General features: G+C 33.8%; 3 protein-coding genes across 11 annotated transcripts in view; 1 reads left to right on the top strand and 2 right to left on the bottom strand.

The window, feature by feature from the left end:
- The first annotated feature begins 282 nt into the window (after positions 1 to 282).
- DMS3 (defective in meristem silencing 3) lies at positions 283 to 7,260 on the top strand. Of its 2 annotated transcripts, none has more exons than XM_088219410.1 (8): positions 283 to 440; positions 923 to 1,039; positions 1,224 to 1,338; positions 1,639 to 1,876; positions 2,336 to 2,527; positions 2,617 to 2,937; positions 3,218 to 3,443; positions 6,913 to 7,260. In XM_088219410.1, the coding sequence occupies exons 1-8, from the start codon at positions 420 to 422 to the stop codon at positions 6,958 to 6,960; spliced, it is 1,278 nt and encodes a 425-aa protein (XP_088075536.1). In that variant the 5' UTR covers positions 283 to 419; the 3' UTR covers positions 6,961 to 7,260. The 2 variants fall into 2 exon arrangements, with proteins under 2 accessions (XP_088075536.1, XP_088075532.1); XM_088219406.1 differs by having other exon boundaries at positions 923 to 1,066.
- A 6,284-nt stretch (positions 7,261 to 13,544) lies between these two features.
- On the bottom strand, positions 13,545 to 14,384 carry LOC110816360 (ubiquitin carboxyl-terminal hydrolase). The gene is made up of 2 exons (XM_022044515.2): positions 14,184 to 14,384; positions 13,545 to 14,034 (listed from the first exon to the last, which is right to left on the bottom strand). The coding sequence occupies exons 1-2, from the start codon at positions 14,289 to 14,291 to the stop codon at positions 13,753 to 13,755; spliced, it is 390 nt and encodes a 129-aa protein (XP_021900207.1). The 5' UTR covers positions 14,292 to 14,384; the 3' UTR covers positions 13,545 to 13,752.
- Positions 14,385 to 17,729: 3,345 nt separating this feature from the next.
- LOC110816315 (zinc finger CCCH domain-containing protein ZFN-like) overlaps positions 17,730 to 25,174 on the bottom strand; it is a 30,068-nt gene continuing 22,623 nt past the window's right edge. For 2 of the 8 annotated variants that reach the window (XM_088219347.1, XM_088219392.1), the window contains 4 exons: positions 20,522 to 20,851; positions 18,674 to 19,311; positions 18,272 to 18,365; positions 17,730 to 18,102 (listed from right to left, as the gene is read on the bottom strand). In XM_088219347.1, the coding sequence (XP_088075473.1) occupies positions 19,036 to 19,311; positions 20,522 to 20,851 (606 nt within the window). In that variant the 3' untranslated portion in view covers positions 17,730 to 18,102; positions 18,272 to 18,365; positions 18,674 to 19,035. Of the gene's footprint in view, positions 18,103 to 18,271; positions 18,379 to 18,673; positions 19,312 to 20,521; positions 20,852 to 25,174 lie in introns of all 8 variants that reach the window. The other 6 variants (XM_088219363.1, XM_088219356.1, XM_088219378.1 and 3 more) reach the window with 6 other exon arrangements.

Raw genomic sequence — 25,174 nt, 5'->3', positions numbered from 1 at the left:
AGAGACCTACTCATGATATATGCTAAGTATTGATTTAATTTGCATGTAAAAATAAAAATAAAATATTAAAAACCTATTTATAGTGCACAAGTGTGTGAGTTATTGCCATATTTTTAATTGACAATTATTTAAAAATATAATTTATATTATTATATAAATATTTGATAATTTTAGAACTAAATTGTATTATAAGAAACTACTTACCAGGGACTTTTTACTGAGTGCTGAAAATAGGTCACCTGGAATATAAAAATGTTTTAGCAAAAACAAAAAAAAAAAAAAAAGAGAAAGAAAATATATAAATATTTATAGCCCTACTGCAACAGTACAAGTGCTGATGACGAAAGAGGTCGAAATCCACTGACAGGAAGAGCGGGCGGAAGAGGAGGATTCAGACGAGTCAAATCTCTCTCAACTGCATGTCTCAATCCTGCCACAAGGTGAGTAATCATCACGAGCTCCTGATCTTCAAGCTTCCTTTTCCGTTGCTGGAGAAATGTGATTGAAAACAGAAAATTTGAATTCCATGCACTGTTGGAATTTTATGTTTTGATGCCAAATTGATCTCACTTTTCGTTCTTTTTTCTCTGCAATCAAACGGAAGGACTTAAATCGTTATCCCATACTCTTTCGGTTTTTTTTTTTTTTTTTTTTTTTTTCCGTTTTTACTGCAATTTGATGCATCTAATGTATATATTCGCATGAAATTCCTTTTCCTGTGTTTCTTACGTTTTTCTTTATTCTCTGACCTTTTTTTTTTGAGTGAATGTGTTGAAGATTTCTTCTGTGTTTGTTTAAATTTCCTGGGAAAAAGACTTGTATTATTATTATTATTATTATTTGGTGCATGTATGGTCTAATCGGTTTGTTGTGCGAAAGATTTATTGAAAGCGCGTTTGAGGTTTTGATGTATTCTTTGCAGCTCTCAATTCAAACCAACACATTTACCATCCAAGATTCATCCGCAGTGATGCAAATGGATGATAAGAAGGCTTCAGTAGTTGGAATGGAGGAACTGCATAATGGAGGACTTTCACAAGTAGGATTTGCAGCTTTCAATTCTCAGGTTGTTATGAAGTATTTTGTTACTGGTTCTTTTTATATCCTTTTCTTTTCATATCTGTATAACCATGAATGAAACCAGGAAAACAAGTGATGGGGAATGAGTCATAATGAAGGTGAAAATTTTCTGTTTGCTTTATGTCTATCCCTTAAATCTGTAGAGGCTTCAAGATGATCTGGAAGCATTAGGGCGGAAAATAAGACAGCATGAAGAGCACATCCAGTTTCTCAAGGCGCAGGGTAACAGATTTGAGGAATCCATACTTGATCTGCAAGGTATATTTTTTACAGTGTCTTCTGCAGCACATCTATCGCTGAATATATTGGTTATCAAGATCATTTAGTTCCATCAAATATGCGTGTATGTGCGTGCCCACTTGTGGCATTTGCCTATTCTTAGTCAAAATAACTTTGTACAACTTGTGAACTGAAAATGAGCAGCTTATACAATTTAGGCTTCATTATGAGAAGGAAATGGGTTGAGTTCAAAATTTTGTAATATATTGACTCCTTCAGCAAAAAATACTGCATAATTTTTTCGTCCATATTTGTGGCTAATAATTGGTTTTCTTTCAGTTGTTCTCAGCAAGTATCATTCCTCAGGCACACCTAAAATTGAGAATGAGGACTATCCCAGACTTCAGAGTGAAGAGGAAACCTCTGAACAGATTATTCAGCATGAAAAATCTGCTGCTGGCATTTTTTGTCAGTTGAAAGCCCGTCATGGTGCCCAGGCTTCTCATTTGACCTCAATCAAGGATGTCTTGGGTATTGTCGCAATGCTTGGAAAAGTTGATGATGAAAACCTTAGCAGGTGGACTTGAAATTGCTTTTTGTGGATTCAATCTTTTCTAGTTCTGTATTTGTGCTTTATAGGAGGTTTGTATCTGGATTGTTTACTGTGTTTTACTTTGATTCTCCTAGCCAAGAATTTTTCTCTGTGGAGCTTGTATGCACGCGTATGTGCATGTGTATATGCCTATATACGTGCATGTATGCATGCATGTAATGTGAATTTGAATAATATATGGTCAGGTAAACCTACATTGGGCTAGTAGCCACGGCCCTCCACCTTAGGGTTGATGTCATGAGTTAAACTTTGTCCAGGTACAGTAAAAATGATGACTTATGGTCAGGAAGTTGCATCAAATGAGATGGCTTGTTCACATAGAAGATTGCAATGATGACTCTTTCTGAGATATTGTAAAATTTACTTATTACTGCCATAGTCAATGCTTTATATTGACAACTTTTCCTTGTATTTGAGATGTAGGCTTTTCTCTGAGTACTTGGGAGCTGATAAGATGTTGGCAATTGTCTGTAAAACTTTAAAAGGTGTCAAGGCTTTAGAAGCTTATGACAAGGAAGGCTGCATAAATAAAAATGCTGGCCTTCATGGAGTTGGTGCTTCAATGGGAAGGACTTTGGAGGGCCGGTTCCTTGTAATTTGTCTTGAAAATTTAAGGCATGAGTCTTATAAGCTGATCGTGATTGACAATCTAGATTTTGTTCTCTGAAAACATTCTAAAACTGGCTTTCTTTCTCCTTTTAAAGACCTTATCCTGGTCAATTTGTAGCTGATGACTCGCAAAGGAGGCTTGATATTTTGAAGCCAAGATTACCTGATGGCCAGTCTCCGCATGGATTTCTTGGGTTTGCTGTGAATATGATCAATATAGACAGTTCAAATTTATCTTGGGTCACATCTGATGGACATGGACTTCGAGAGACTCTATTCTATAATCTCTTTGCCCGTTTGCAAGTATACAAAACAAGAGAAGATATGATGCATGCTCTCCCATGTATAAGTGATGGTGCCCTGTCTTTAGATGGGGGGATAATTAGGAGCACTGGAGTTTTTGCTCTAGGCAATTGGTAAGAAGGTTGGCCAGTTTATGTTGTTGGAGCTTGGTTCAGCTAACTTCCATCTTATATTTTCTGGTTTGCTATGATTTCTCTCTAGTTCTCTTTGGCCTAAATATAACTCTTGATTGTTTGATGCACTTACATGGAACATTAACTGTAAGGTCTAGGGCTTCTGAGAAATAATTTAGTTCTTCATTTCTGGTATAAAGTGTCTGGACACTCAGGATAGCAAAACAAAAAAGGAAAAAAATATTTTTTGTTCTTATATTTGTTTGATGTGTGATCTTAGGGTCAAAGTTGATGTGAGATTTCCAAGACCCTCTCCCAAATCAAACCTACCTGAGAGCTATGTTGAAAGTGAGAAGCAGATCAAGGAGTTAAAATGGAAAAGGGAGAAGTTACAGGAAGACCAGAAGAGAGAACAAATACTATTGGATCAAGCAAGGTCCAGTTTTGATAGGAAGAAGGAAGAATTTGTTAAGTTCTTGGCACAAAGCTCATCATATGCCACTCAGGTAATGCCTAGATCACATTGTGACTAATTTTAGAATGTTCCTGACTGATGAATAAGCTTCTCATTTCATCTCTCTCTTTCTCTCTCTCTCTCTCTCTCTCTCTCTTTTCCTGGAAGTGTTTTTATGTAATATTGTTTATTACTTTTTGGTTGAGTTGCTCTTTAAGTGCTCCACCAAAATGTTCTTGGTGAATGGTTATTTTCTTAGAAACCTTTTGCTGATTGCGCATGTTTAGAACTTTGAATCTGCCAATTCTCTTTTGTTATTCAGAGAGTAGCTTGTTTGATGTAGAATGGGAATAAGCTAGGATGGATAGTTTTTAGTAATAGCAAATGTTTTTATAATCCTTATGTAATTTCTGTATTTGCATATGTTCTTACATATATGGGCTATTTAGGACAGATTAGCTAGATTCAGGAGTTACTTTCTCGGTGTAGTCTTCTTGTTTTGTTTTTCTTGGGATGAAGTGGCATCCTACTATTGTAGGTGAAGTAACACCATGTTTATTTGTTTCTATTGGTCAATTTAGGTGCTAGATTTTGATGGTCCAAAGGTGGTGGTTGCCAACTTGTGTCACCTTTCGTTGTCCAAAGGTGGTGGAACGCAAGTGGTTAACATGTTTTGTTTCTCATTGGTCTGAGAGTGATGGCAGCTTTTATTGGACTAGTAAATTGAAGAGTTCCCGTTTTTTTTTCTTTTTCATTTACTTTTCCATTTTAAAAAAAGTTGCTATTGGTTCTTTTTGCAAGCCATTTTTGTTTTAAGACGCTTAATATGATGCAAGAAGAGGATAATCATGTTATTTTTTAAGAGACAAAGGAATATTTCTCCCTAAAATTCTACTACTTTCTCTTTAACCCTTTTCTTATTCGTTTCTCCTTTCTTCTCCATCTCCCTTTCCCTCGGAATTCCTTTTCTTTCTACACCTCCTAGTTTCTTATCTTTTTACCTTAAAAAATGCTGCCCATTACCTTATTTGTTTAGCTGCTTGATTGTGGACGTTTGTCCTACATCAAGTGTCCTTAGAGCATGTTTGTTCTTCTTTCCTGTTCTTCTCTCTCCTATCTCTCCTTTCCTTGTTCTTGTGATCTACCTCTATTTCATCTTGTTCCTTCTCTCCAATCATAATGTTTTCGTTTTTCTTTTTCTTCCATATCGTTCTATTTTCTGGCTCATAACTCATGGGTACCAAATTTGAATCGCCACTCTTTCCCATGGACAAATCTGGTGTATTCCCTAGAAAAAAGGGTAACGTTTTAAGGTGGAGTCAAACTATATTTTGATTACAATTCATCATGCAATTTATCCAACTATTTTTTTTTTGAAATAAAAAATATGGAATGTATCCAATTATAAATGATATATTTTATCAAATTGTGGTATTTATGGATGTGTATAGGGAATTGATATATTTGGCACAATCAAGCTTAGTTCCATCAATGTCTTCAAGAAGCTCTCTGGTTTAAAAGTTCTCCGGACAGTTGATGCATTTATGTTTCTTGTTGAAATTGAGTATTGTCTGTTTTTATACTAAATGATAGAAGTTGCAGTGGAAGAATTCTAGAAATTCCAAGATAATTTGTTTTATAAAAGTTTCTTTCTTGTCAATGGACTCAAGACTTGAAGTATCGTCACAACATAAAGAACATGTTAAAGAAATTAAAGCTCTTTGTCATGCTCTTTTCGACAATCTTGATGAAACTTGTGACAGAAGAGACTTTCAAGATCCTTCAATTATGATTGAATCTATGGATGAGCCTGTGCAAATTTTTCTGGTGGTTTAATACATACTATCTACGTGGTTTCATGAGGATACCAAATTTCAAAGATCTGAAGCTGCAATATTTTATGCTTCCTGGTTCAAGATTTGAGGTTGACTATTGTTCAAAATATCGGAGAAAAAGAAGAAAGTGGCAGCAGGGAAGCTAGTGGGTGTTCGTCCCACGAGAAGGAGAAATCTACTCTGCTCATTAAGCGTGGCTTTGTTTTGGTTTAGATTTCTAGTTTGTGCTTAATTAGGAAAAAGAATTGGGCTAGGATTTTGGAACTTATCATCGCTAAGAGTTTGGTTTAGGATCTCTAGTTTTAGGACAAGCCCCAAGTAAAAAAACAAATGCAAATTGCTGGTCACTTACCTGTTTATGCATGCTAACTGCAACACTAAAAGTAGGCAGAAAATCATTATCAAATAAAGGTCTATAGTACCTAACTCTAGAGATCAAGGGGTTCTCTATGACAAGTTCCTAAAGGATATGTGTGAAGCAAGATGCATGCTTGACTCAAGATTTTACTCTCAATCAGACCCATAACCATAACATTGAGCTTTTTTCTTGCAGAGGACGCTGATGGAAAATTGTGGTTTTAGTATAAATATGTTTTTATAGTATTCATGTAATTTTTGTATTATGTTGACAACTTTTGCAATTATCAAGTTTATATGAAGTTTCCTAAACTAGGTATCGAAATTGTTCTGGCTATTGAAGGATAAGGTCGCATCATACAATTGGTAGCATGATATTATGCCTTGTTTAATTGTTCCTGTTGGTCCATTTAAGTGCTCTATCTCACTGATCCAAAAGTGGTGACAACTCCTTATTGGACTAATATGTTGACAAGCGCAGTTGATTCTTTCTGCCATCAATTCTTCTTGTTTAAGAAACTTGAGGTGATTCAAAAGAGGACGGTGATCATGTTATGTGGAAGAATTTGAAGCATATTGCTCTCTAAAATTCTACTCAATTCTCTTCTACCATTTTCTATATCGATTCATCTTTCTTTGCCTTCCCCTCTGTCACATTTCCTAAAGTTCTTTCTTTCAGTCCTGTTTTCTTCACTTTCAACCTTAAACTGCTGGGTATTACCTTATTTGTTAGGGGTCGTGTAGTCGTGAAAATGTCCTCATCATTTTGTTTTTAGTATTGTACCTATGGGGAAGTTTACTGTTTCTTGCAGACAAAGCTAGGCAAAGTATCTCAGTCACCAAAACCAGTTTCTAAGTCTTGTACCTTCTCTGTTATGGTTGTCTGTCTGCCAGTCTATAGAGACATAGAAAATCCCACCAAGTCTGAGGTAGGATGTGGTATGGATACGAATCATCTTGAGTTTGACCAGACAAGAAAGAAGAGAAGAAAACATGTTTTCTTCCAAATTCATTTTGGATTGCATTGTTAGGGAATCTAATATGCCAGTTAAATGTGGTCTCCAAGAAAATTAACCAGTTGTCAGTTATTTTCTTATGATCCTTAATAAGAGAAAGCTGTAGACAGTCTGAATCATATTATATTCAACATTTGATATTTCTGTTGGCCGTTATGAAGGTTTTAGTCAGACTTTTGTGCATAATGTTTGATTCATCTACCCGTTTGTTTAGCTGAAGTGATAGGAAGATTAGTTTGTGCTGATATACCTTTTCTTAATCATCTTGTTTTTGTCTTTGTAAGTTCTAAATACTCATTTCATACGATGGCAGCAACATATACAGGCAGCACGTGATAGGACGCCAATGATCCCTAGATGATATTATGGGTAGCAACAAGGAGTTTTCAGGCATACCGAACTTGTATTTTAGTATTTCGGCTGAGCTCATTGTCTCCGTTTGCCCAGGTGGATGAAATAACTTGATTGAAAGGCAAATGTATGTTCTTCTCAGTTATTTTTTCTGCTAATCATGAAAATGCCTTGGAGTTATGTAAGAATTAGTGAAAGCCAGCCAGGTTTGGAAGAAAACTTAAGAATGTATTTTGCTTCAATTATATGATATTTTGTTTTGTTAGGAACTTTCTATACTAGTAAATATATGAAGCTTTATTTTTGTTTCTTTCAGTAAAGTAAATAAGCTGCTTAATTATTTCACACTATTTATGGGTATGACAATAGCCATCTCTAGGGAGAAAGATGAGAAGTTTCCCAATTCTAAGTATCAATAAATTAATTCGGTTCTTAGAGCAAACATTTGCATATCGGTAAAAGGATATAGGTGAGTGTAACTGCAATGGAGGGAGTATTTTTTGGTGCTTATGCAGTAGGTTTTGACGCATATGCATGCAGCATTTGCATTCCAGCTTTCATACTATGCACTGGTAAAGGATTCTGCAAATTTAGAGTTGGCAATTGCATTTCAAAGTATATTCTGGATGTATGGAGCATCTTGTACTTTTGAGCAACATGGAAAGGAACGAACTTACTGTTATATGTTTAGCAGGACATAAAACAGAAGTATGCATAACACTGGATGGAGTTATGCATAATATTGGATTATCAAAATTGATATCTGTACCATGATCAATAACAAAAATTAGATGTAGACAGAGAAGGGTGATTTTGTTGAAGATCTTGAATCATTGAGCTATTTTAACTATTTGTGTTGGCAGGGCAGCTGCATCAGCCATTTTATCCTGCATGGTTGCCATCTGAACTCGTCTTATGTTCATTATCACCTTGAATTTTGTTTTTTTAGGGTTGTTGGTGCTCCAAATCGAACAATAACCTCCATTGTTTGATTTGACTGTAGAACCTTTAATGAAAATCTCTTGTAAGATAAAGACTCTTGGAAAACTCTTGTTAAAATCTTCATCTTGTTAGGGCTTATTCTCAAAATGGAGTTACTCAAAACAGCAAATTTTAATGCTTATAAAGATTACAATGCAAAATTTATATATGCAACCTATATAGTTCATCCATTTAATGTGAGAAATAGGGCTTATTCTCAAATTAGAGTTACTCAGATGGCAAAACATGTAAGTAGGGTAGAGTAAGGAATAGGCAAAGAAGTCTTTTGCTTTGCTGCCTTTCTTAATATTTAGGAGATACTTCCTTTATGAGTATGGTAAGCAACTACTCTTGGTTTTAAAATATTACCACTATCATCACTATTTCTGCTATTTTTAGTGTTGTTATTGTTACCATTACTAATTGTATTATTACTACTATTATCAACTAAATTACTACAATTATTTAAACTACCATCATTGTAATTGTATGCATCATAATTGATATTATTGTTCTTAATCTTTTATTTTTCTTCATTACCACTATTGTTGATGTCACTATTATTATTGTTGACATCAATGCTTTATTTATACTATTATTATTATTACTATTACTATTATTATTTATTGATTAGAGTAAAATATAAAAAGTGTTATATTCTAAATATTTTTAATTTTTTTAAAATGATAAAAAAGATTAAATAATATTTCATACTTTTTAGAACAGTTGGAGATTTATTAACATCATTTTTGCCTATAAAAAGATTGTCAATTTAGAAAATAGAAACCATGAACTAACTTGGGAAGAGTAAGAAAGTAAAAAGTGACAAAAGTAGAGTAGAAATTAGAGTGTTCTTGTAACACCCTAAATTAGTTTTTTTATAATTTAAAATTTTATTATAAATATAATAAGATAATTTTTCAATTATTTATTTATTTATTTAGAATAAAAATTAAAATAAAATTGGTGGAAGATTATATTAAAAATAATTTTGAGAAAATTGTATGAAAATTTAGGTTTTAAGGGTATTTTTGAAAGAAAAATCGAAAATTAAGAGTCAAAATACAATTTAGAGAAGTTTCGCCACGTCAGACACCTGGTCAGGAGGCTTGATGAATCAGGACGCGCTACGTGGTAGCAGACGCTGACGCAGTGTCTGCGTGCCCGCGATCAAACGGTCCAAATCCGTTCTCGTGCGCATAAACGGTCCAGATGCGTATCCCCCCAAACGCAATCATCGGTCAGATTTGAACGTGATCAGACAGTCCAGATTAGATCGTGATGGACGGTTCAGATTGAATCGCGATGAACGGTTTAGATCTACTCCCTATTTAATCGCGATCGGACAGTCCAGATTAAACGCGATGGACGGTGCAAATCAAAAGCAGACGAATATAAATAACCCCCATCCACACTAAACTCTAACCCTAGTTGCCATAATCGGTCGTCGGAGAAGAAGACCCGGCCACTGGGAAGGAGACCGACGCCATCCGCTGTCGCACCGGAGTTTTTTCGATCGCCAAAAAAGGTAAAAAAAATTTTTTTGCTTGAAATTCAATTTTAAACACACCCAAGACCAAATCGGAGTAAAAAGACTGTCTAATTGGCCGAAAAACGCCGGCGAAACTCGGTGGCACCATCGCCGAAAATTTCACAAAATGCCTCCTATGAGGCCCTTTCCGATTCCCGTTCTATGTAATTTTTCTACCATTGTGATCACTGTATCCTTCTCTACAGGTTGACCGGAGCAAAACACCCAACCACAACGTGAGCCGGAGGTGCCGCCGCACCAGAGAGCCCCACCGTCGGTGAGTTTCGATTTTCTGTATTTTTTCGGCCAACCGAGGACCTTTAACGTATTTTCTCGCAGGGATTGATATAGAATCGGTCGAATTCGACCGAAAATAGTTGAAAACAGCCGACCCGAGGCAGACCGCCGTCGCCAGAACGCGGCGGAGTCGCCGTGCTAGAATTTTAAAATTGGCCAAGTGGGTCCTGGGACTGATTTTGGATTTGTTTGAGACATTTATAGGTACTATTAACGTGTTTTAATTTCTGAAAAAAAAAATTAGGGAGCCTAGGAATCGCCCGTAGGTGCAGTCGAACAACGTAGCTTTTAGACATCGAATTGAGTAAGAATCCCTCACTCTATTCCCTATTATAAAATTGAAGTATAAATAATAATAATATGATATTTTGTGTGAATTTAGAAAATGTGCATAATTAATTACGGATTGCTAATAGAGACAGAACTGGAAATTCTCTACTGTTGTTTTGTCGATTGTTTTACAGTTTAAATACATGATAGTACTTTATTAATTAATTTTATGGTTTTGAATGCATGTATAGTTTATTCTATGTGTTTACTGTTGAATCAGGAAAAAATGAAGGTTAAACAGTAAAAATTGTGTGATGAAATGAATAAATGAAATAGCAGTCTTACTGGATATCCTAGGAGATGGTGGACGGACTAGGTACATAGAGAATCCTGCCGTGAACGTTGTTTCATACCAGACGGAGTATGGGGACGACCTGCTTCATCCTCATACCGGACGGGGTATTGAGGTTTGGTAAATTGACGCTCATACCGGAAGGGGTATGGGGACAGCTCGTAATTGAGAATGTTGAATGAAAGGGTTCACGCATAGCGGAGACATCCCTATGAACCACCATGGATACCAACATGCTGGTAAAAAGAGTGATAGTTATTGTGAATTTATTGATGATGGACATAAATTTATAATGTGTGGTATGATTGCTGATTATACATGGAATTATGATCTGTATAATATTATTGTCTGTATAAATTGTTTTTATGAATCCCACTACGGTAAATGAACGGTAAATGATTTTATTTTTAATAAATGTATTGATTTAAATTAAATACTCAATTAGTTGTTTTGATTTTATACCAACTTTTACTTCTGTGTCGGTGATATAGTGTGATATCCTTACTGGCCTAGTATACCTCATCCCTTATTTAACAATTTCATATCAAGAAGACCAAGTTTCAGAGCCTGAACCATAAGATGATTGCGAGTAGATGATAGTTTTTTTTTTTTTTTAATTTTTCACTTATTTCACTATTTCTTGTATTGTTTTTTTTTAAACTGAATTCTGCAACTTCGTTTAGTTCTTTAAGTTATCGTATAAGGAATGTAAAATTTAAACATTTATTTCGGTTCTGCACTTAAATTATAATTTATTTTTTTAGATATTTTTGGGGTTATTACAGTTCTAAAATTTTCACTGTGAAAAATGTTATTATAGGAAATAGTAGAGATCACATGTTGGTAGAGTTAATAATTTTATGAATTTTAATTCTTTGCAAAAAGTACCTCAAATCTCATCCACCCATCTTATATTGCATATCATCATTTTTATTTTACTTTATTATTTTTTACATAATTTTCTAAAAATTGAAGTCAGACTACATGAATATCCCATTTGGCAATAGAAAATATTTTTTTTTTCAAAAAAAAAAAAAAAATTAAGGGGAATTTTAGTAAAAGTTAAAATTAAAATTAAAATTTGCTTTAACATATATAAATAGAGAAACAGGTTTTGTGTACTTTTCATAAATTGCTTCTGTTTTTAAAGAACAATTTGAACATGTTTTTTTAAAAATTATCCTGACTCAAAACTTATTATTAATTAGTCAACTGTCTACTAATAATTCAAACTAAATTTTTGAATGATTTTTTGTTATTTCAACTTTTGTGTCATGATGATTTTTGTTAATTATTAAATTATGGTTAAAATTAAAAGTAAATATTCCCAATAATCTATATATTTTTTAAATTTTAATAATAATTTAAAGAATAAAAGACATCATAAAATAACGATTAATTTTTTTTAAATATTTTATTCTTTTGTTATGACTTTTTTTTTTTTTGATCATTTGAGTAAAGAAAGTTATTTACACTAAATATAATAATTTCTATTTTTAAAGCAATAGCTGAGGATGGTGAATTCACAACCCTGTCTATTTGTATGAAGAGCAAACTTGTGTTTTTAGGTTGAGTTTAATTTTATATATTCAAACTTACTCTAACAACAAACACGCTTTTTCTTTTCCTGCAACCCAAACTCAGACTTGATTCTATAAAAATCCATATATATATATATATATGTATATATATATAAACTGCATCGAATTGAGTATAAAATAACATCTCTAATTGTAAAAATCTTTACAACTATTTCTACCCAATGTATCAAAACTTCTTTACCAAAAACAAATTTACCAAAAAGTTATTTTGAAGACACTTTCATTACTCACATAATAACCAAAGTATAAGCAGTGCCAAGAAGACATACTGTTGTGGCCAGTAATTAATCTTAGTTGGATAATAATGCATGGTAATGAAGGTTGGTTGGAGAGTGTGGAAAAGAAGGGTCACATGCAATCTTTATGAATCCAGCTAAGCTTGCTTCCAAATGTAGTTGCAAGTCCTTTTCAATCAAACAAGAATGGGAACAAGAAGATCTTGAAGAAGAATTTGTGACAAATATATATATATACACACACACACATATTTGACAAAATTGTTATTTTCTTCATTTACAGAAGGATGGCATTGAGAAAAATGGTTGACAAGCAGTCAATCATGGAAATTGATTGACATTTGTCCTTGAAATGGCACATGGGTTGTTGCCCAATTTTCATACCAAATCACATTTTCCATTCACACTCCTATCAAGAACATTGTTAGAAACAATTTTAATTTTTTGTTAAACTAAATTTTAAGTAAAATCTCAATTGAGTTAACCCTTATTTATAAAGTCTTTTTAGTTCATCTCTGTTTTTGATAGGTGCATGTAGTGAAACTAGAAGCTAAGAAGCTTGCAATTGCCGTAAGTAATTTGCTCGTACCCAACTTGGCCGCCCAACCAAACCAACTGTAAGCATTAATGTTGCCTCATCTTCCATCCATCTTTAATTAAAAACTCTCCTCTTTCAATTTATCTATCTATTATTAAAAATCTACCAATATCTCCAATAGCTAATATTATATATATATATATGTATGTATATATACGCATTGAAGTTCATGGTGTTTCTGACATTGCCTCCAAAATTAACTATGGACAAAATTAAGACTGTTTGAAAATGGAATTCATTTTACTAATTTCACAAACTAATGAAGTTTTTTCTCAGATTAGGGAAAAGTTGGTGCATATAAAATTATACAATTTAAATTTGGTCAATTTTAATAAAATTTAGAATAAAATTGGTGTTTAGAGAAAACTAGGAAACATAAACAGATATACATACATATATAAACACACGAGTTGTGACCAGAGGGTCACAACCCATTTCAGTGTTTAATACAAAAAAAAAAAAAATCATAGCAATTTGCAATCTGCATTGCAGACAGCCCACTAGGAGTATGCAGAAGAAAACAATAATAATAATAATAATAAAATCAAGTATAGATTTAAACTTAAAAAATAAAAATAAAATAATTAAAAATGTTTATATATAATAATAATAATAATAATAATTTTAATTATCATCAGACCCAATAAGTTGATAAAGCAGAAACAATGTTTACTCATTTAATGCTCTAAAAAATTATACACAAAATCTCACTTCAAATAGCCAAAAACTTACCTGGAAATTCCAACCTTTGATATTATAATAATAATAATAATAATAGTAATAATAAACTATAAACAAAAAATAATTTGAAGAACAAATATTCTTTCTTCCCAACAGAATCAAGATTTCCCCAAAATTAAACAAGCGAAATCTATAATCAATGGAGAGAGAGAGAGAGAGAGAGAGAGAGAGAGAGAGAGAGAGAGAGATTAGGGATCAGATATGGCATCCGAAGCAATTACATGTCTTGGGCGTGAAGGAACAGAAGCCAAAAGGTCTGTTTGGAATGTTGCAGTTGATGGCGTAGCAACAGGGAGATGCTAAACAAAGCCCTTTCGCTCCACCGCAGCAAGTGCATAGTGCGCATATCTGAAAACTCCCTAGCTTCCTTCTGCTCTCGTTCACCATCACCAATCTCTCCTCCATCAATGGCACCATCATTGGTTGGGTTTCGCTTGTCGTCGTCGTCGTCGCCGCATCTGGAACAGAGCCGATTGCCTCCAAAATCAAGATACACAACAGAAACATCGAATCAATCAATCAGGAGAGAAAGAAAGAAAAAGCGTATGTAGCATATTAGGGGAGAAGAGTAAAGAGATCTGAGAAGAGAGAGAGAGAGAGAGAGAGAGAGAGAAAGAGAGACTCACTTGAGGTTGTAGAACGGAGGTTCCAGAGGAGTTGAGAAGAAGAAGAGCAAAAATGAGAAGCAACGGGAGAGAAAGAGTGTGGGGGAGGCAGCCATCTGCAGATTTCATGATTGGTAAATGGTGAAGAAAGGTAGTAGAGAGGTGTGGTTTTGATTTTTGATTTTTGGTTGTGATGTGATGTGAGTTTTCATTAAAAAAAAAAGAAAATGAAGAAAAAAGAAAAAGAGAAATTTAATTTTGACTTTTGGAGAAATTCAAATCCATCTTCTGCTTTGCAATTTTAATCTGATTTTATTACTAATTTACTACCCTTTGTAAAAATTTATTATTCCATTTTTTTACAAATATTTCATTTTTTTTAATTAAATTAAATTAAATTAAATTAATTTCTCATACGGCCCAAGCCCATTTCTTCCCCAAAAACAAAACGTTGTCGTTTCTTTCCTCCGTCCTCGAGAAACAAGCAAGAAAATTTGCAGGTTGATTGATAAAGAAGAAGAGGAATACGGGGAGAGAAACCCGAAGAAAGAAAATGAGGGAAATCGTGCGTGAAGTAAAACAAGAATGAACTGATTTCTGTTGCTTTTTTCATTTCTGTGTGTTGATTAAAGAATGCGCGGTGCGATTGTTACTGAAGGAAAAATACTGGATGCTTTGCATTTAAAAATCTTCGCTTCTTGATCGTGGAATGAATGAAAATGAACAACTTGGTAATTGAATGATCTCACGGTTAAAATATTATTTATTAACCTCACAAAACTAATAGCAAGTAGATGAAAGAACGGATGTGAATGACGAGCGAAATGTCCAGAGGATGATGATTACCTCTCTGCAACTCCAACCTGCAGTTCTCCGCTCCTTACCAGAATTCTCTAGATGCCCCTAGGAGCATGATTTCACTGGCTCGGCATCGACTGTTTCTGTTACAACTTTTGACTCCAGGGTTTTTTTAAGACAAGTTGCCTTCTGCGAAAATCATAATGCCCGTCTTTTGTTTTTATGGTCAGGAGCCCTTCAAGGTAGAGCTAAAAAGCTCCAACTTAGAATCAAGGAGAAAGGAGAACAAAATTCCACCAAGAAATTCTAGTGTATACATGTGGCCAAAATATATATATATATATATATATATTTATGGGGGGCTTTTTTTTAGTTTTTCTTTTCATGTATATTATATATGTATATCATGGGTATAATTCATTTTATTAAGTAAAATAAATTATGACATCTTTATATGCCATGTTAGATGCCTATGTCATGTAAATTAAATTCAATAAATATAATATAATCTTACATTAAGATAAATGAATACCCTTGATCTTTTTACAATATATTATTACATTATTTATTCCAAATACAGAATAATATAATCTCCTTCAATATCCAAATTCTATTACACTATAAGAAGTTCACTTTTAAATTTTATGGCTTTTCATCTCTTATTATGGTAAATATCAATACTTCTTCTTCCTAGGTTAAAAAAAGGATTCTATCATCCATGATAACCATGGCACTATCATCCTCTCTAAATCTATAGTACTTATTGAGAACTTTAACAATTAATTCACTTACGAAATTGTTGTATGTCACGTTGTAAATTTTCTACAATTGAAACGAGTGTTTTATCTCCAACTACCCATTTCTATAATATTTTTAAGAAATTCGTATATTTTGAAACAATCACTTTTATTTATTGTTAAATAAAAGTAGTCTTTTATAATTTTCTTGGAATATCTCATAAGAAAACACCTGCCGATCCTAACTCTTAATTTATCATTTTTTAAACTGTATCAAATTAGACTAACTTTAATTCTCTAAATGAATAAGAGTCTAACATTAGTTTACTCGTATTTTTTGTGACGTCTCTTAAATTAATTTAGATAAATAATCGTTTAACAAATATACGATAATATTCGATGCGGAACTTCAAAAAAAAATAAATAAATAAAAATGTAAAGTTTTTTTGTAAATCTAATATATCCAATGTAGTTTATTTTATTTTCTTAACTACTTACATTCATTTAGCATGTATTAAGGAAATCCACTTTGAGAGAGTTTCATATTATTCAATATAATCCAAAAAGATTCTCCACTCAAATATTTTTCATCATAATATGATATATGTATTTTAACACTCTTGACAAGCTGTTTCATAACCTCATTCTAGACTTCTCAATTCCTTAATGATATGTAATTGAAACTACAAGAAAACATTAACCACTATAATGAAATATGAAAACCTTCATTCTACCTAGCTGACATTGTTTTACGTATATTTTTTGAGATCGAAGCCGATACATTTTTTCTCATTTAAAAAAATAAAAAAAGTCTTTTCTATTTTTCAATATGACTTGATTTGCAAACTCCAACAGATTTCAAATTGTAGAATTTGATAATTATGTTTTTAAGTAGCTCATGCAATTAAGTTTGTTGATTAGTGGATTAAAATACAAAAGTTTGATTCTATTATATTTAATTGATAAGAATGGGAAAATTTTCGTTACCTACGACATCCGCCATAGGAGCAGACATTATATTTCACTTCAAAATAGAAAAGTAGAAATAATATCTTTCAAATATGGAGGTGCATGATACACTTCGATCTTAAAACCATAACTGAAGTATGCTTCATTTTTAACTTGTGTGGATGTATTCAATTCTTCTTTGATCCTTCTTATTTGCCAGCAGTTGCCAATCACAGCAAATACATGAGACACATCCATGATTCAATAGTACAAGATAAGTTTCAACTCACAAATCTATCTAAACTTTTTGATGAAATCTAGATGGTGCTTCCGAGTTCTTCTCTTTCGAAGTCTATCCTTACAATAGTCGGAAGCGGACTTCCTCAAACTCCATCTTAACACAAATATTTCTTGGACAGCTCATATACTTGATGTGTTCTTCATTACCCACAATTCTTGCAAGCTATCTTTATGCCTAAATGGTCCCATGAATCTCATGTATCCTTTTAAGGGAGTGCTATGATGCTTGCCTAATCATTCTCCCATCTTAATTTCTATTTAATTAGCATCATATACTTGAAAGTTTCACCTATTAAGGTCAAAAGGAGCTCTTCCATACTTCTATATCTTGTTTTATATATAATTTGAAATGATTCTCATTCTGCATATACTAATTTATACTTATAGCAAGATTTATCATCTTAATATCTCATGTGAATTTGGTCCTTCCACACCCTATATGGCTATTTTAAACCCCATAATAATATGAAAATCTGAGACACCTATGATAAGTAGCCAGATGTCTTCATTTCCCCATCCATTCTCTCACACACATCCCATCTAATCATCTTAGCAAAACTTTCATACTTACAGAGATAAAAGCAATGAAAATCGGAAGAAACATTCTCAACTACCGTTGATTTTCTAGTCAAAAGAGGTGGCAGAATGGGGAGGGAGGTTGACAAATGAATTTCTAATTCCATAAAAATATGAAATCAATATTGAATCATAGTTGAACTAAATACGAATTTATAGATGAATTTCACAAGTTTTCTCTAAGTTCATTCCTAACATAACAATGGCAAAATTCAAACTGGATTAGATGCTCATTGAAAAATTTGTTCTCCATCTATCAGAAGAAGAATCTTAAATTATCCATGCAAGTTATCTATGAATTACATAACCAGCTTTTGGGTAGAAATCCATTGTACATACATATAAGTGAAACTACAAGAAAACAAATTCAATCAGAGAAAAAAATAGTGAAAAGCTGCTTCCAGCTTCACCTAGAATGACAACGACTTTCCAATTATTGGAGAGCCTGTTTCATTTACTGATAATATCCAATTTTTCATGTTGTCATAGTACCTGCTATGAGTTCTTCAAGGTACTTAGCACAAATAATCAGGAGTTGTTGCAGTGCATCCATCACTATAATCTCTCTTATTTGAAGCCTCCTGGAAAAACAAGCATACACATCTGAATATATATGTATACTTAAAAGGGAAAGCCCAAACAGTAAGTAACACTATCGGATTAAGGCATTCGACTAAAACAACTTGTTGGATTAAGGCATTCAGCTTAAAAACTTGAACAGAAGGAAATGCAACAAAGAATGCAGATTACCTGTGAAACTTTTTACTATTAAAATCATCATCTTCTCACTGATTCTGGAAGGCCCAGTTTTTCCTGCTCATACCAATATTTGGCCCATGTTTCTCTGCATGACAAAACTATTTAGCAGAATGCTTAGTAAGAAACAAAGATTAAATTCAGAAGTGCCTTTGCTAATTTCACCAATAACAGATATCAAAAGAAAAGTTTGAAGCATGATGTATCATTGAACATTAAAGAAATCTTAGGAATGTCGGTGCAAGAAGAATAAAGAGAAAGAAGATGATGATAACGACAATAATAAAACTGATAATTATGATCATGACCATGAAGCGAAGTCCATATAATCAAAACAAGGTAGCAGAGAGATTCTACCATTATGAGAAAAAAAGAGCCAGGGTTAGACATTAATACCAGGGAAAGTAAATTGGAATTCCCAATAATCCTATGGTCATGAAGTTGGAAAAGAAATTCTTCATTCAATAAACTGGAAAAAGAAAAGAAGAGAAGAAATATCTTCAGAATCAGAAAGAGGAGTTTTGAGGACAGATGAAATGTTCACATTGGCTTTACCAAATGTGAAAATAATTTCAGATTTTTACACGATGCAGCAAAATTAAATCAGTTGAAGCAACTGCCAACTGAATTGCATTCAGAATAACAGAATCAACTGGCTTTAACACTATACATCTCCAGCCACGGAAAATGAATTTACAGATTACTCTTCCTTGTCTTCAGAGTCTGTAGGATGTAACCCGCCCATTAAAGAAGCCTTCTCACTCTGTATCAATATTATCATCTCCAGAAGGCATTTGTCTTGTCTCTGAAAGTGAAAGCCGCCTGGGTTTTGTAGAACCTGCTTCAACAAGACCTTCAGATGACAAATTTAATGCAGTTCCAGAAGATGATCCCAGCAGACGCCGTACTGGAGTATCATTTGAAGTTGACGCAGAAAAATTATATGTGAAAACTCCCATAGGGTGGTCAAACTTACAACTTGGCCCAAACTTGCAGATACCGTAACGTGAATAAAAAATGCATAAAGGTTCTCCCTGTTGAAACAATAGGAGGGTTTAATCATCTAAATGACAGGAAAAAGTCTGTATGGAAACAATAAAAGTCTTCGCACCACCCAGAAACATGGCAAAGACACTTTGCAACTTAATTACTAAAATATCAATAACACTTGCCACTAAAGAGAACAAAATGATGTCATTCCACAGTGGAAGATGGCAACAACTTTAAATTATAATAGTTGCATTTTTAATGAATCATTTGCATGAGAGCTGCAGAAGTAAGAAGACCTAAGACATAATCACAGTAATCTATACTAACTGCCAATCATAAAGAAGGACCTTGTAAAAAAATTATTACTTTGATTTTCTCATCCCATTGGACACCAAAAATAAGACAGTTGATGAGATTCGAATAAATCTGATTAGAATAAATCTGAGCAGCGAAACAGGCCTATGAAATAAAATCTTCAGTTTTTCTAATAGCTTCAGAGGATAGCTAATGTTAATTCACGAAAGTGGTCAAAAAAACACTGGTATATATTTCTACATTTCAAGGCCTGCATCATGCATACAGAGATAATACCATTTAAGCAATTTCACTATGAGAGCCCCATGAAAGATTACAGAATAGGAACACTGGTAAGACCTAGGATAAAAGGATACATATATATAGGTAGATATATTATTTTTGGATAAAGCGCATGGAAGTGCTTAATGTTTGGGAATAATTAGAACTAGACCCATTTGTTTTCAGAAACAACAATCTAATCCTTCCAATGTTCTGTAAGGCAAAATACATTTTTTAATTACTCATCTATTCACAATTTTCATGTGCATACTTTAGTTTGTCATACATTGTCATTATTGCTTATCCTTTACCATATAAACTATCATTTTTCTAATGCAGATCGTTTATATGTTGCAAAATTTTACTATTTTACAGTAACATGATTGATACATGACACATTCCATCTGCTTAGAAACTGAGCTGAATTTGACAAATAGATTCATTATACGAGGACTGTGTTATTTTTGGCAAAGTAATAGATTCAGCGATAGTTATTCTCCAGGCTTGTATTTATTCTTTTCTCATCTTAATAATACTTCTTTTTCTATCAAAAAAAGATTGAACTGTAGTTATACCCAAACTAAAAGGACCTTAATGTAATTTTCCAAAACATATTTCAATAGCATTGAGTGATAGTTAAATTAAATTCTCAGGCATTCCACTTGTAAGATAACTTACCTGCCGCAGAGGGAGGCCTATTGGACTTAAGACACAGTCAGGAGCAGGAATTAGCCTCTCCCTTGGATGATGGAACCTACAGACAGCCCCAAATTTACAGTCTCCAGTCTTCATGTAAAACTGGCACTCAGGCTGGCCAGGTCTCTCAGGAAAAACATTCTCTCTCTGCAATGCATAATATCCTACTGGTACAGAACCAGAACGGAATGCAGAAAAGGTTGCTTGAGTCCCACCAGTACCTGGTTCACTCTGGCGTGGTGTCCCATAAACTTGACTGTTTCCTGCTGCTTGCTGCAGGCTCTCTGTAGAAGATACAGATCCCAGCTGTCCCTGGAAAGATTACTTTTGTAAGGTTGATACGATCTGTCATCAAGTGTCCATAATACGTGAATGTCCACTACTTAATTCTAAAGAAACAAATGCATACCAATGGCTAGATATCCAAACATCAAATTATTAAAGGATAAAGTTTACAAATTCTCTCAGCCCTTAAGATGTGGTACTAAAAGGATAAAAAGACCACCCAAATATCCTTTCTCCATCCTGAAACTATTATCTAAACGTCACAAAATAAAAATGGAGAAACACTGATATAATCAATAAAGAAAAACATACTGAACCATGGTTAGAGATAAGGAAGGCTGTAACACCAGCATGGTATATTAACCCTTTTACTATCAAACTAAACAATACATCAACAAACAGTTCGAACCATGTCCATCAAGCAACATTCAATTAGATGGTTTTATATAATGCACCTAGCGGAATAAACTGAAATGTGAAAATCAGGTTTCCACTTTCCTTATGGGTATTTCAGAACCTCTATGATTTCTTATGCTTATGTTCACAATCTTCCTTCTCTTTCTTTTTTTCTTCATCAATTGGAAATTTTTTTTTTGAAATAATTGGAATAATTATTTAAGATGAGATTGATATAGTTACAAGCATGGAGAATAAATATCCTCCAAGAGCCTTCTAAGAGAAAACTTAAAAAACACAAAAAAGACTTACAACCAAACCCACTGAGGATCAAAGATTACCACCAGCAGTTTCCATGTAACATAGAAATAGCAATATCTGAGCATTTCCCACGCCTTTTTTTTAATAAAAAATATGCAATATATTATTATTCATAAGGTATCAATAAGGGATACCATCTGTATACAAAATATTTACAGTAATATTAGAGTGTCTATGACATTTTCAAAATCATCCTCACTAATGATGTCTTGACCTAACAAAATATACTCAAAATAGTGAATCCACCTATCTCTCAAATCAGATATACTACTCTCAACACCCTCAAAAGCACGAGAATTTCTTTCTTTCCAAATAACCCAAAAAACAATCAACGGGATAAGATTTACAATGTTTCTTTTAATACATAATCCATCCCAAGCCCAAATTTCATCTATAACCAACACAGCCATCACCCAATTAATCCCCAAAAGACCATACACCATACACCATACACCAAATATTATAAATGGTGGGACACCACAACAGAGATGGCTACAAGTTTCTCTGCCCGCAGACAGCAATAGCAATCATTGACCAGAATTCTACCTCTAGCTCTAAGATTATCAATAGTTAAGATTTTCTCCCAACATGCTTCCCAAGCAAAAAAAGCAGCACATGGAAGAGCTTTCGTATTCTATATTTGAGCAGCCGGGAAATTCAAATAAACATGATCATCCCTTGCATTCAAGAATCTGTAGTAGGATCTCAGAGTAAAAACCTCTTTCTTTTCCAATTTCCACACAGCCTGGTCAGCCGCGGCCTTCACCTGCAGTGAATCCAATATCCTCAATAGATCGTCATACTTGCTGATTTCCCAATCATTCAAGTTCCTTGTGGCGTTAATTGTCCGTTCAACTTTCTCCCTGTTAATCTGATATGCCTCCTCAACAGTCATTTTCTCCAATTGTGCCAGATTGTAAATCCTGGGGAATTTGCGAATAAGACAGCCCACTTCTAGCCAGTCATCTTCCCAAAAATTAATTTTATTCCCTCTGCCAAGATTCCATTTAATGCATTGCTGGAAACTAGGCCATTGCCTCACAATTTTCCTCCGCAAACCTCTCCCATGAGGGATATGTATTCTATTAATTTCCTTTTTTGACATGTAATGACCCCATCTAGCGTTCACAATATTTCTCCATAATCTTCATTCCAACCCTAAAAACGTCCACAGCCATTGTAGAGCCTCATTCATTTTAGTCAAAGATTTTATTCCCAACCCACCATAGATTACCGGTTTTTTGACATCCTCCCATTTCACCAAGTGATATTTACGGGCCCCATCTTCATCACCCCATAAGAATCTACTTTGCATTGCTTCTAACTTCTTTGCAACTTTCACGGGAATAGTAATAGTAGAGAGGTAGTAAATCGGGATGTTAACAAAAGTGTTTTTGATTACCTACCTCCTTTAGAAAGAAAATTCATCTTCCATCCCGCAAGTCTTTTTTCAAACAATTCAATCACCAGTTCCCAAGTAAGAAGATTCTTGTATTTGGCACTTAACGGAACCCCCAGGTATTTGAAGGGGAATTTGCCTTCTTTGCATCCCAAAACTCTAGCAAATATCGCAGCTTCAACATTGCCACCAATTCTAGCCATTTCAAATTTATTTAGATTGATTTTAAGTCCCGATACAGCTTGGAAGCACACAAGTACACAGTGCAAATGTAGAAAATTCCTCAAGTCCGGTTGACAGAAGATTAATGTATCATTGGCAAAGAATAAATGTGACACACTCAAAGAATCTTTTCTTCTCACCAAAACACCCCTCATCATATTCAAATTAGTAGCCCTACCCAACAGCCTATTGAGACCTTCCATAACAATTATAAATAAAAGAGGGGATAAAGGTCCCCTTGTCTTAAACTTTTTGAAGCCTAAAAGAAATTTGAAAGACCTCCATTAACTAAAACCCAATCACATTAGCATATACTCCACAAAACTCCAATTTACATTGTCATATGCCTTCTCCATATTAAGTTTACATAATAACCCATCCCTTTCTCAACTAATAAATCGTCACTCGTTTGATATGCCGCCATCATTGCATCGAGAATTTGTCTCCCAAATTGTTACTGTTAATTCCACTTTCTATTTTTTGGGTAGTTTGGAAGGAAAGAAACTTGAGAACTTTTGAGGGTATTGAGAAAGAGTTTACTGCTATTAGAGATACTTGGATCCACTCTTTTGCTTCTATACTTTTGGGTCATGATATTAAAAAGCTCGAGGATTTTAGAGCTGTCTTTGACATTTTGATTGACTTGTAATCACTTGTATATGGGTGTACCTACTCGGTACTTTATTAATAATACTGCATTACTTTTATTTCAAAAAAAGAGAATTTGTCTCCCACCAACAAATGCATGTTGACATTCCCCATTGACCTCACTAAGCACCTTTGATATCCTTCTTGCTAACACCTTTGCAATGAGTTTGTAGATACATCCCACCAGGCTTATAGGTCTAAACTCTCTAGAAATTCCCATGCCTTCGCCCAAAGAGAAGCCAAAATGTCATCCTCTCCCACATATCTTGATTAGGAGAGGAACAATATTCAGAAGTCCTTTGCTTCTAACCATATTGTCCACAATCTTGCCAAGAGGCGAATATGTTTTGCTTCCTTCTCACCTTAAGTCTAAAGATTTTAACTCACAAAACATTCCATTAAGGGTGGGAGGAATAATCCAAACTAACATAAAAATTCCAAATAACTTTCTCCCATCCCATATTGCACTATAAAAACAAATGGTTATTTGACTCCTCAGTTTGATGACATATAGTATGAACGTCTAGTGGAATTGCTTGATTATGCCAATGTATTTGCAGCAACTCATTAATATTGAGCCTATTCAGAGTAGCAGTTCACACAAACATCTTTACTTTTAAGGAATCCTAACTTTCTAAAATACACTGGCAAAAGGAAGATGGAAACAATTGGGGTTTTGTTTGATGTATTGAAAGAAGGCTTTGAAGGAATATAATCCCATGGGTCCAAGGTCTATACTTGATGTGAGCACAAACAACTTGGACTATTTAAAAAAAAACAACTTGAACTATTCAAAAAAACCAACCAAGTCAAGGAGATCATAGCTTGGACCCTTCAACACTTGGAGGCCATGATTTAGGTCTCATAAAGCATGGAAGATATGGCAAGGTCCATACAAGAAAGGAGCCTCACGGCTTAGTCCATTTAAATAAAAGAAAAGATCCAATTCAAGCTAAACCAAGTCCATATGGAGAGAAGCATATGATGGATCCACTTCAAGGTGTACTTGGGCTATATGGATGGAATATCACTATATCTTGGACCAATAAACTTAAGAGAGATTTTCAAGTCTATGTCAAGGGATGGATCCATGAAGAAGAAGACATTGGGTTGAAATTGGAAGGCCTTAGAAGATGGAAATTGAGCCTATTAAACCAAAAGGAGAGGCAGTCAACAATTTGTCTTACACCTTATGAAAAACGTGCACTAAAGTGTCTTATAAGTCAAGAGAATTCGATCATATCTTTCGAAAAGAGGATATTAAATATATGAAGAGATCATGAACAGATTCACAAGATCATGGACGGATTCACTTTCTTAAGGAATCAAGAGATATTCTTTAAATTAAGAAATATTCAAGATAA

The sequence above is a fragment of the Carica papaya genome, chromosome 1, assembly GCF_054855325.1.
Source record: "Carica papaya isolate Zhongbai chromosome 1, ASM5485532v1, whole genome shotgun sequence".
Classification (NCBI taxonomy): domain Eukaryota; kingdom Viridiplantae; phylum Streptophyta; class Magnoliopsida; order Brassicales; family Caricaceae; genus Carica; species Carica papaya.
Note: the sequence above shows the minus strand (reverse complement) of the source record. Positions and strands in the feature narration are given on the sequence as shown.

What these genes read in the sequence shown, in the direction of transcription:
- DMS3 (XM_088219406.1), top strand. Translation starts at nt 420, where the DNA reads ATGTCTCAATCCTGCCACAAG. An exon ending in TTGCAGCTTTCAATTCTCAG is followed by an intron (nt 1,067 to 1,223) that starts GTTGTTATGAAG and finishes TTAAATCTGTAG; the next exon opens with AGGCTTCAAGATGATCTGGA. An exon ending in ATCCATACTTGATCTGCAAG is followed by an intron (nt 1,339 to 1,638) that starts GTATATTTTTTA and finishes GTTTTCTTTCAG; the next exon opens with TTGTTCTCAGCAAGTATCAT.
- LOC110816360 (XM_022044515.2), bottom strand. Translation starts at nt 14,291, where the DNA reads ATGAAATCTGCAGATGGCTGCCTCCCCCACACTCTTTCTCTCCCGTTG. An exon ending in CCTCCGTTCTACAACCTCAA is followed by an intron (nt 14,035 to 14,183) that starts GTGAGTCTCTCT and finishes TTGATTTTGGAG; the next exon opens with GCAATCGGCTCTGTTCCAGA.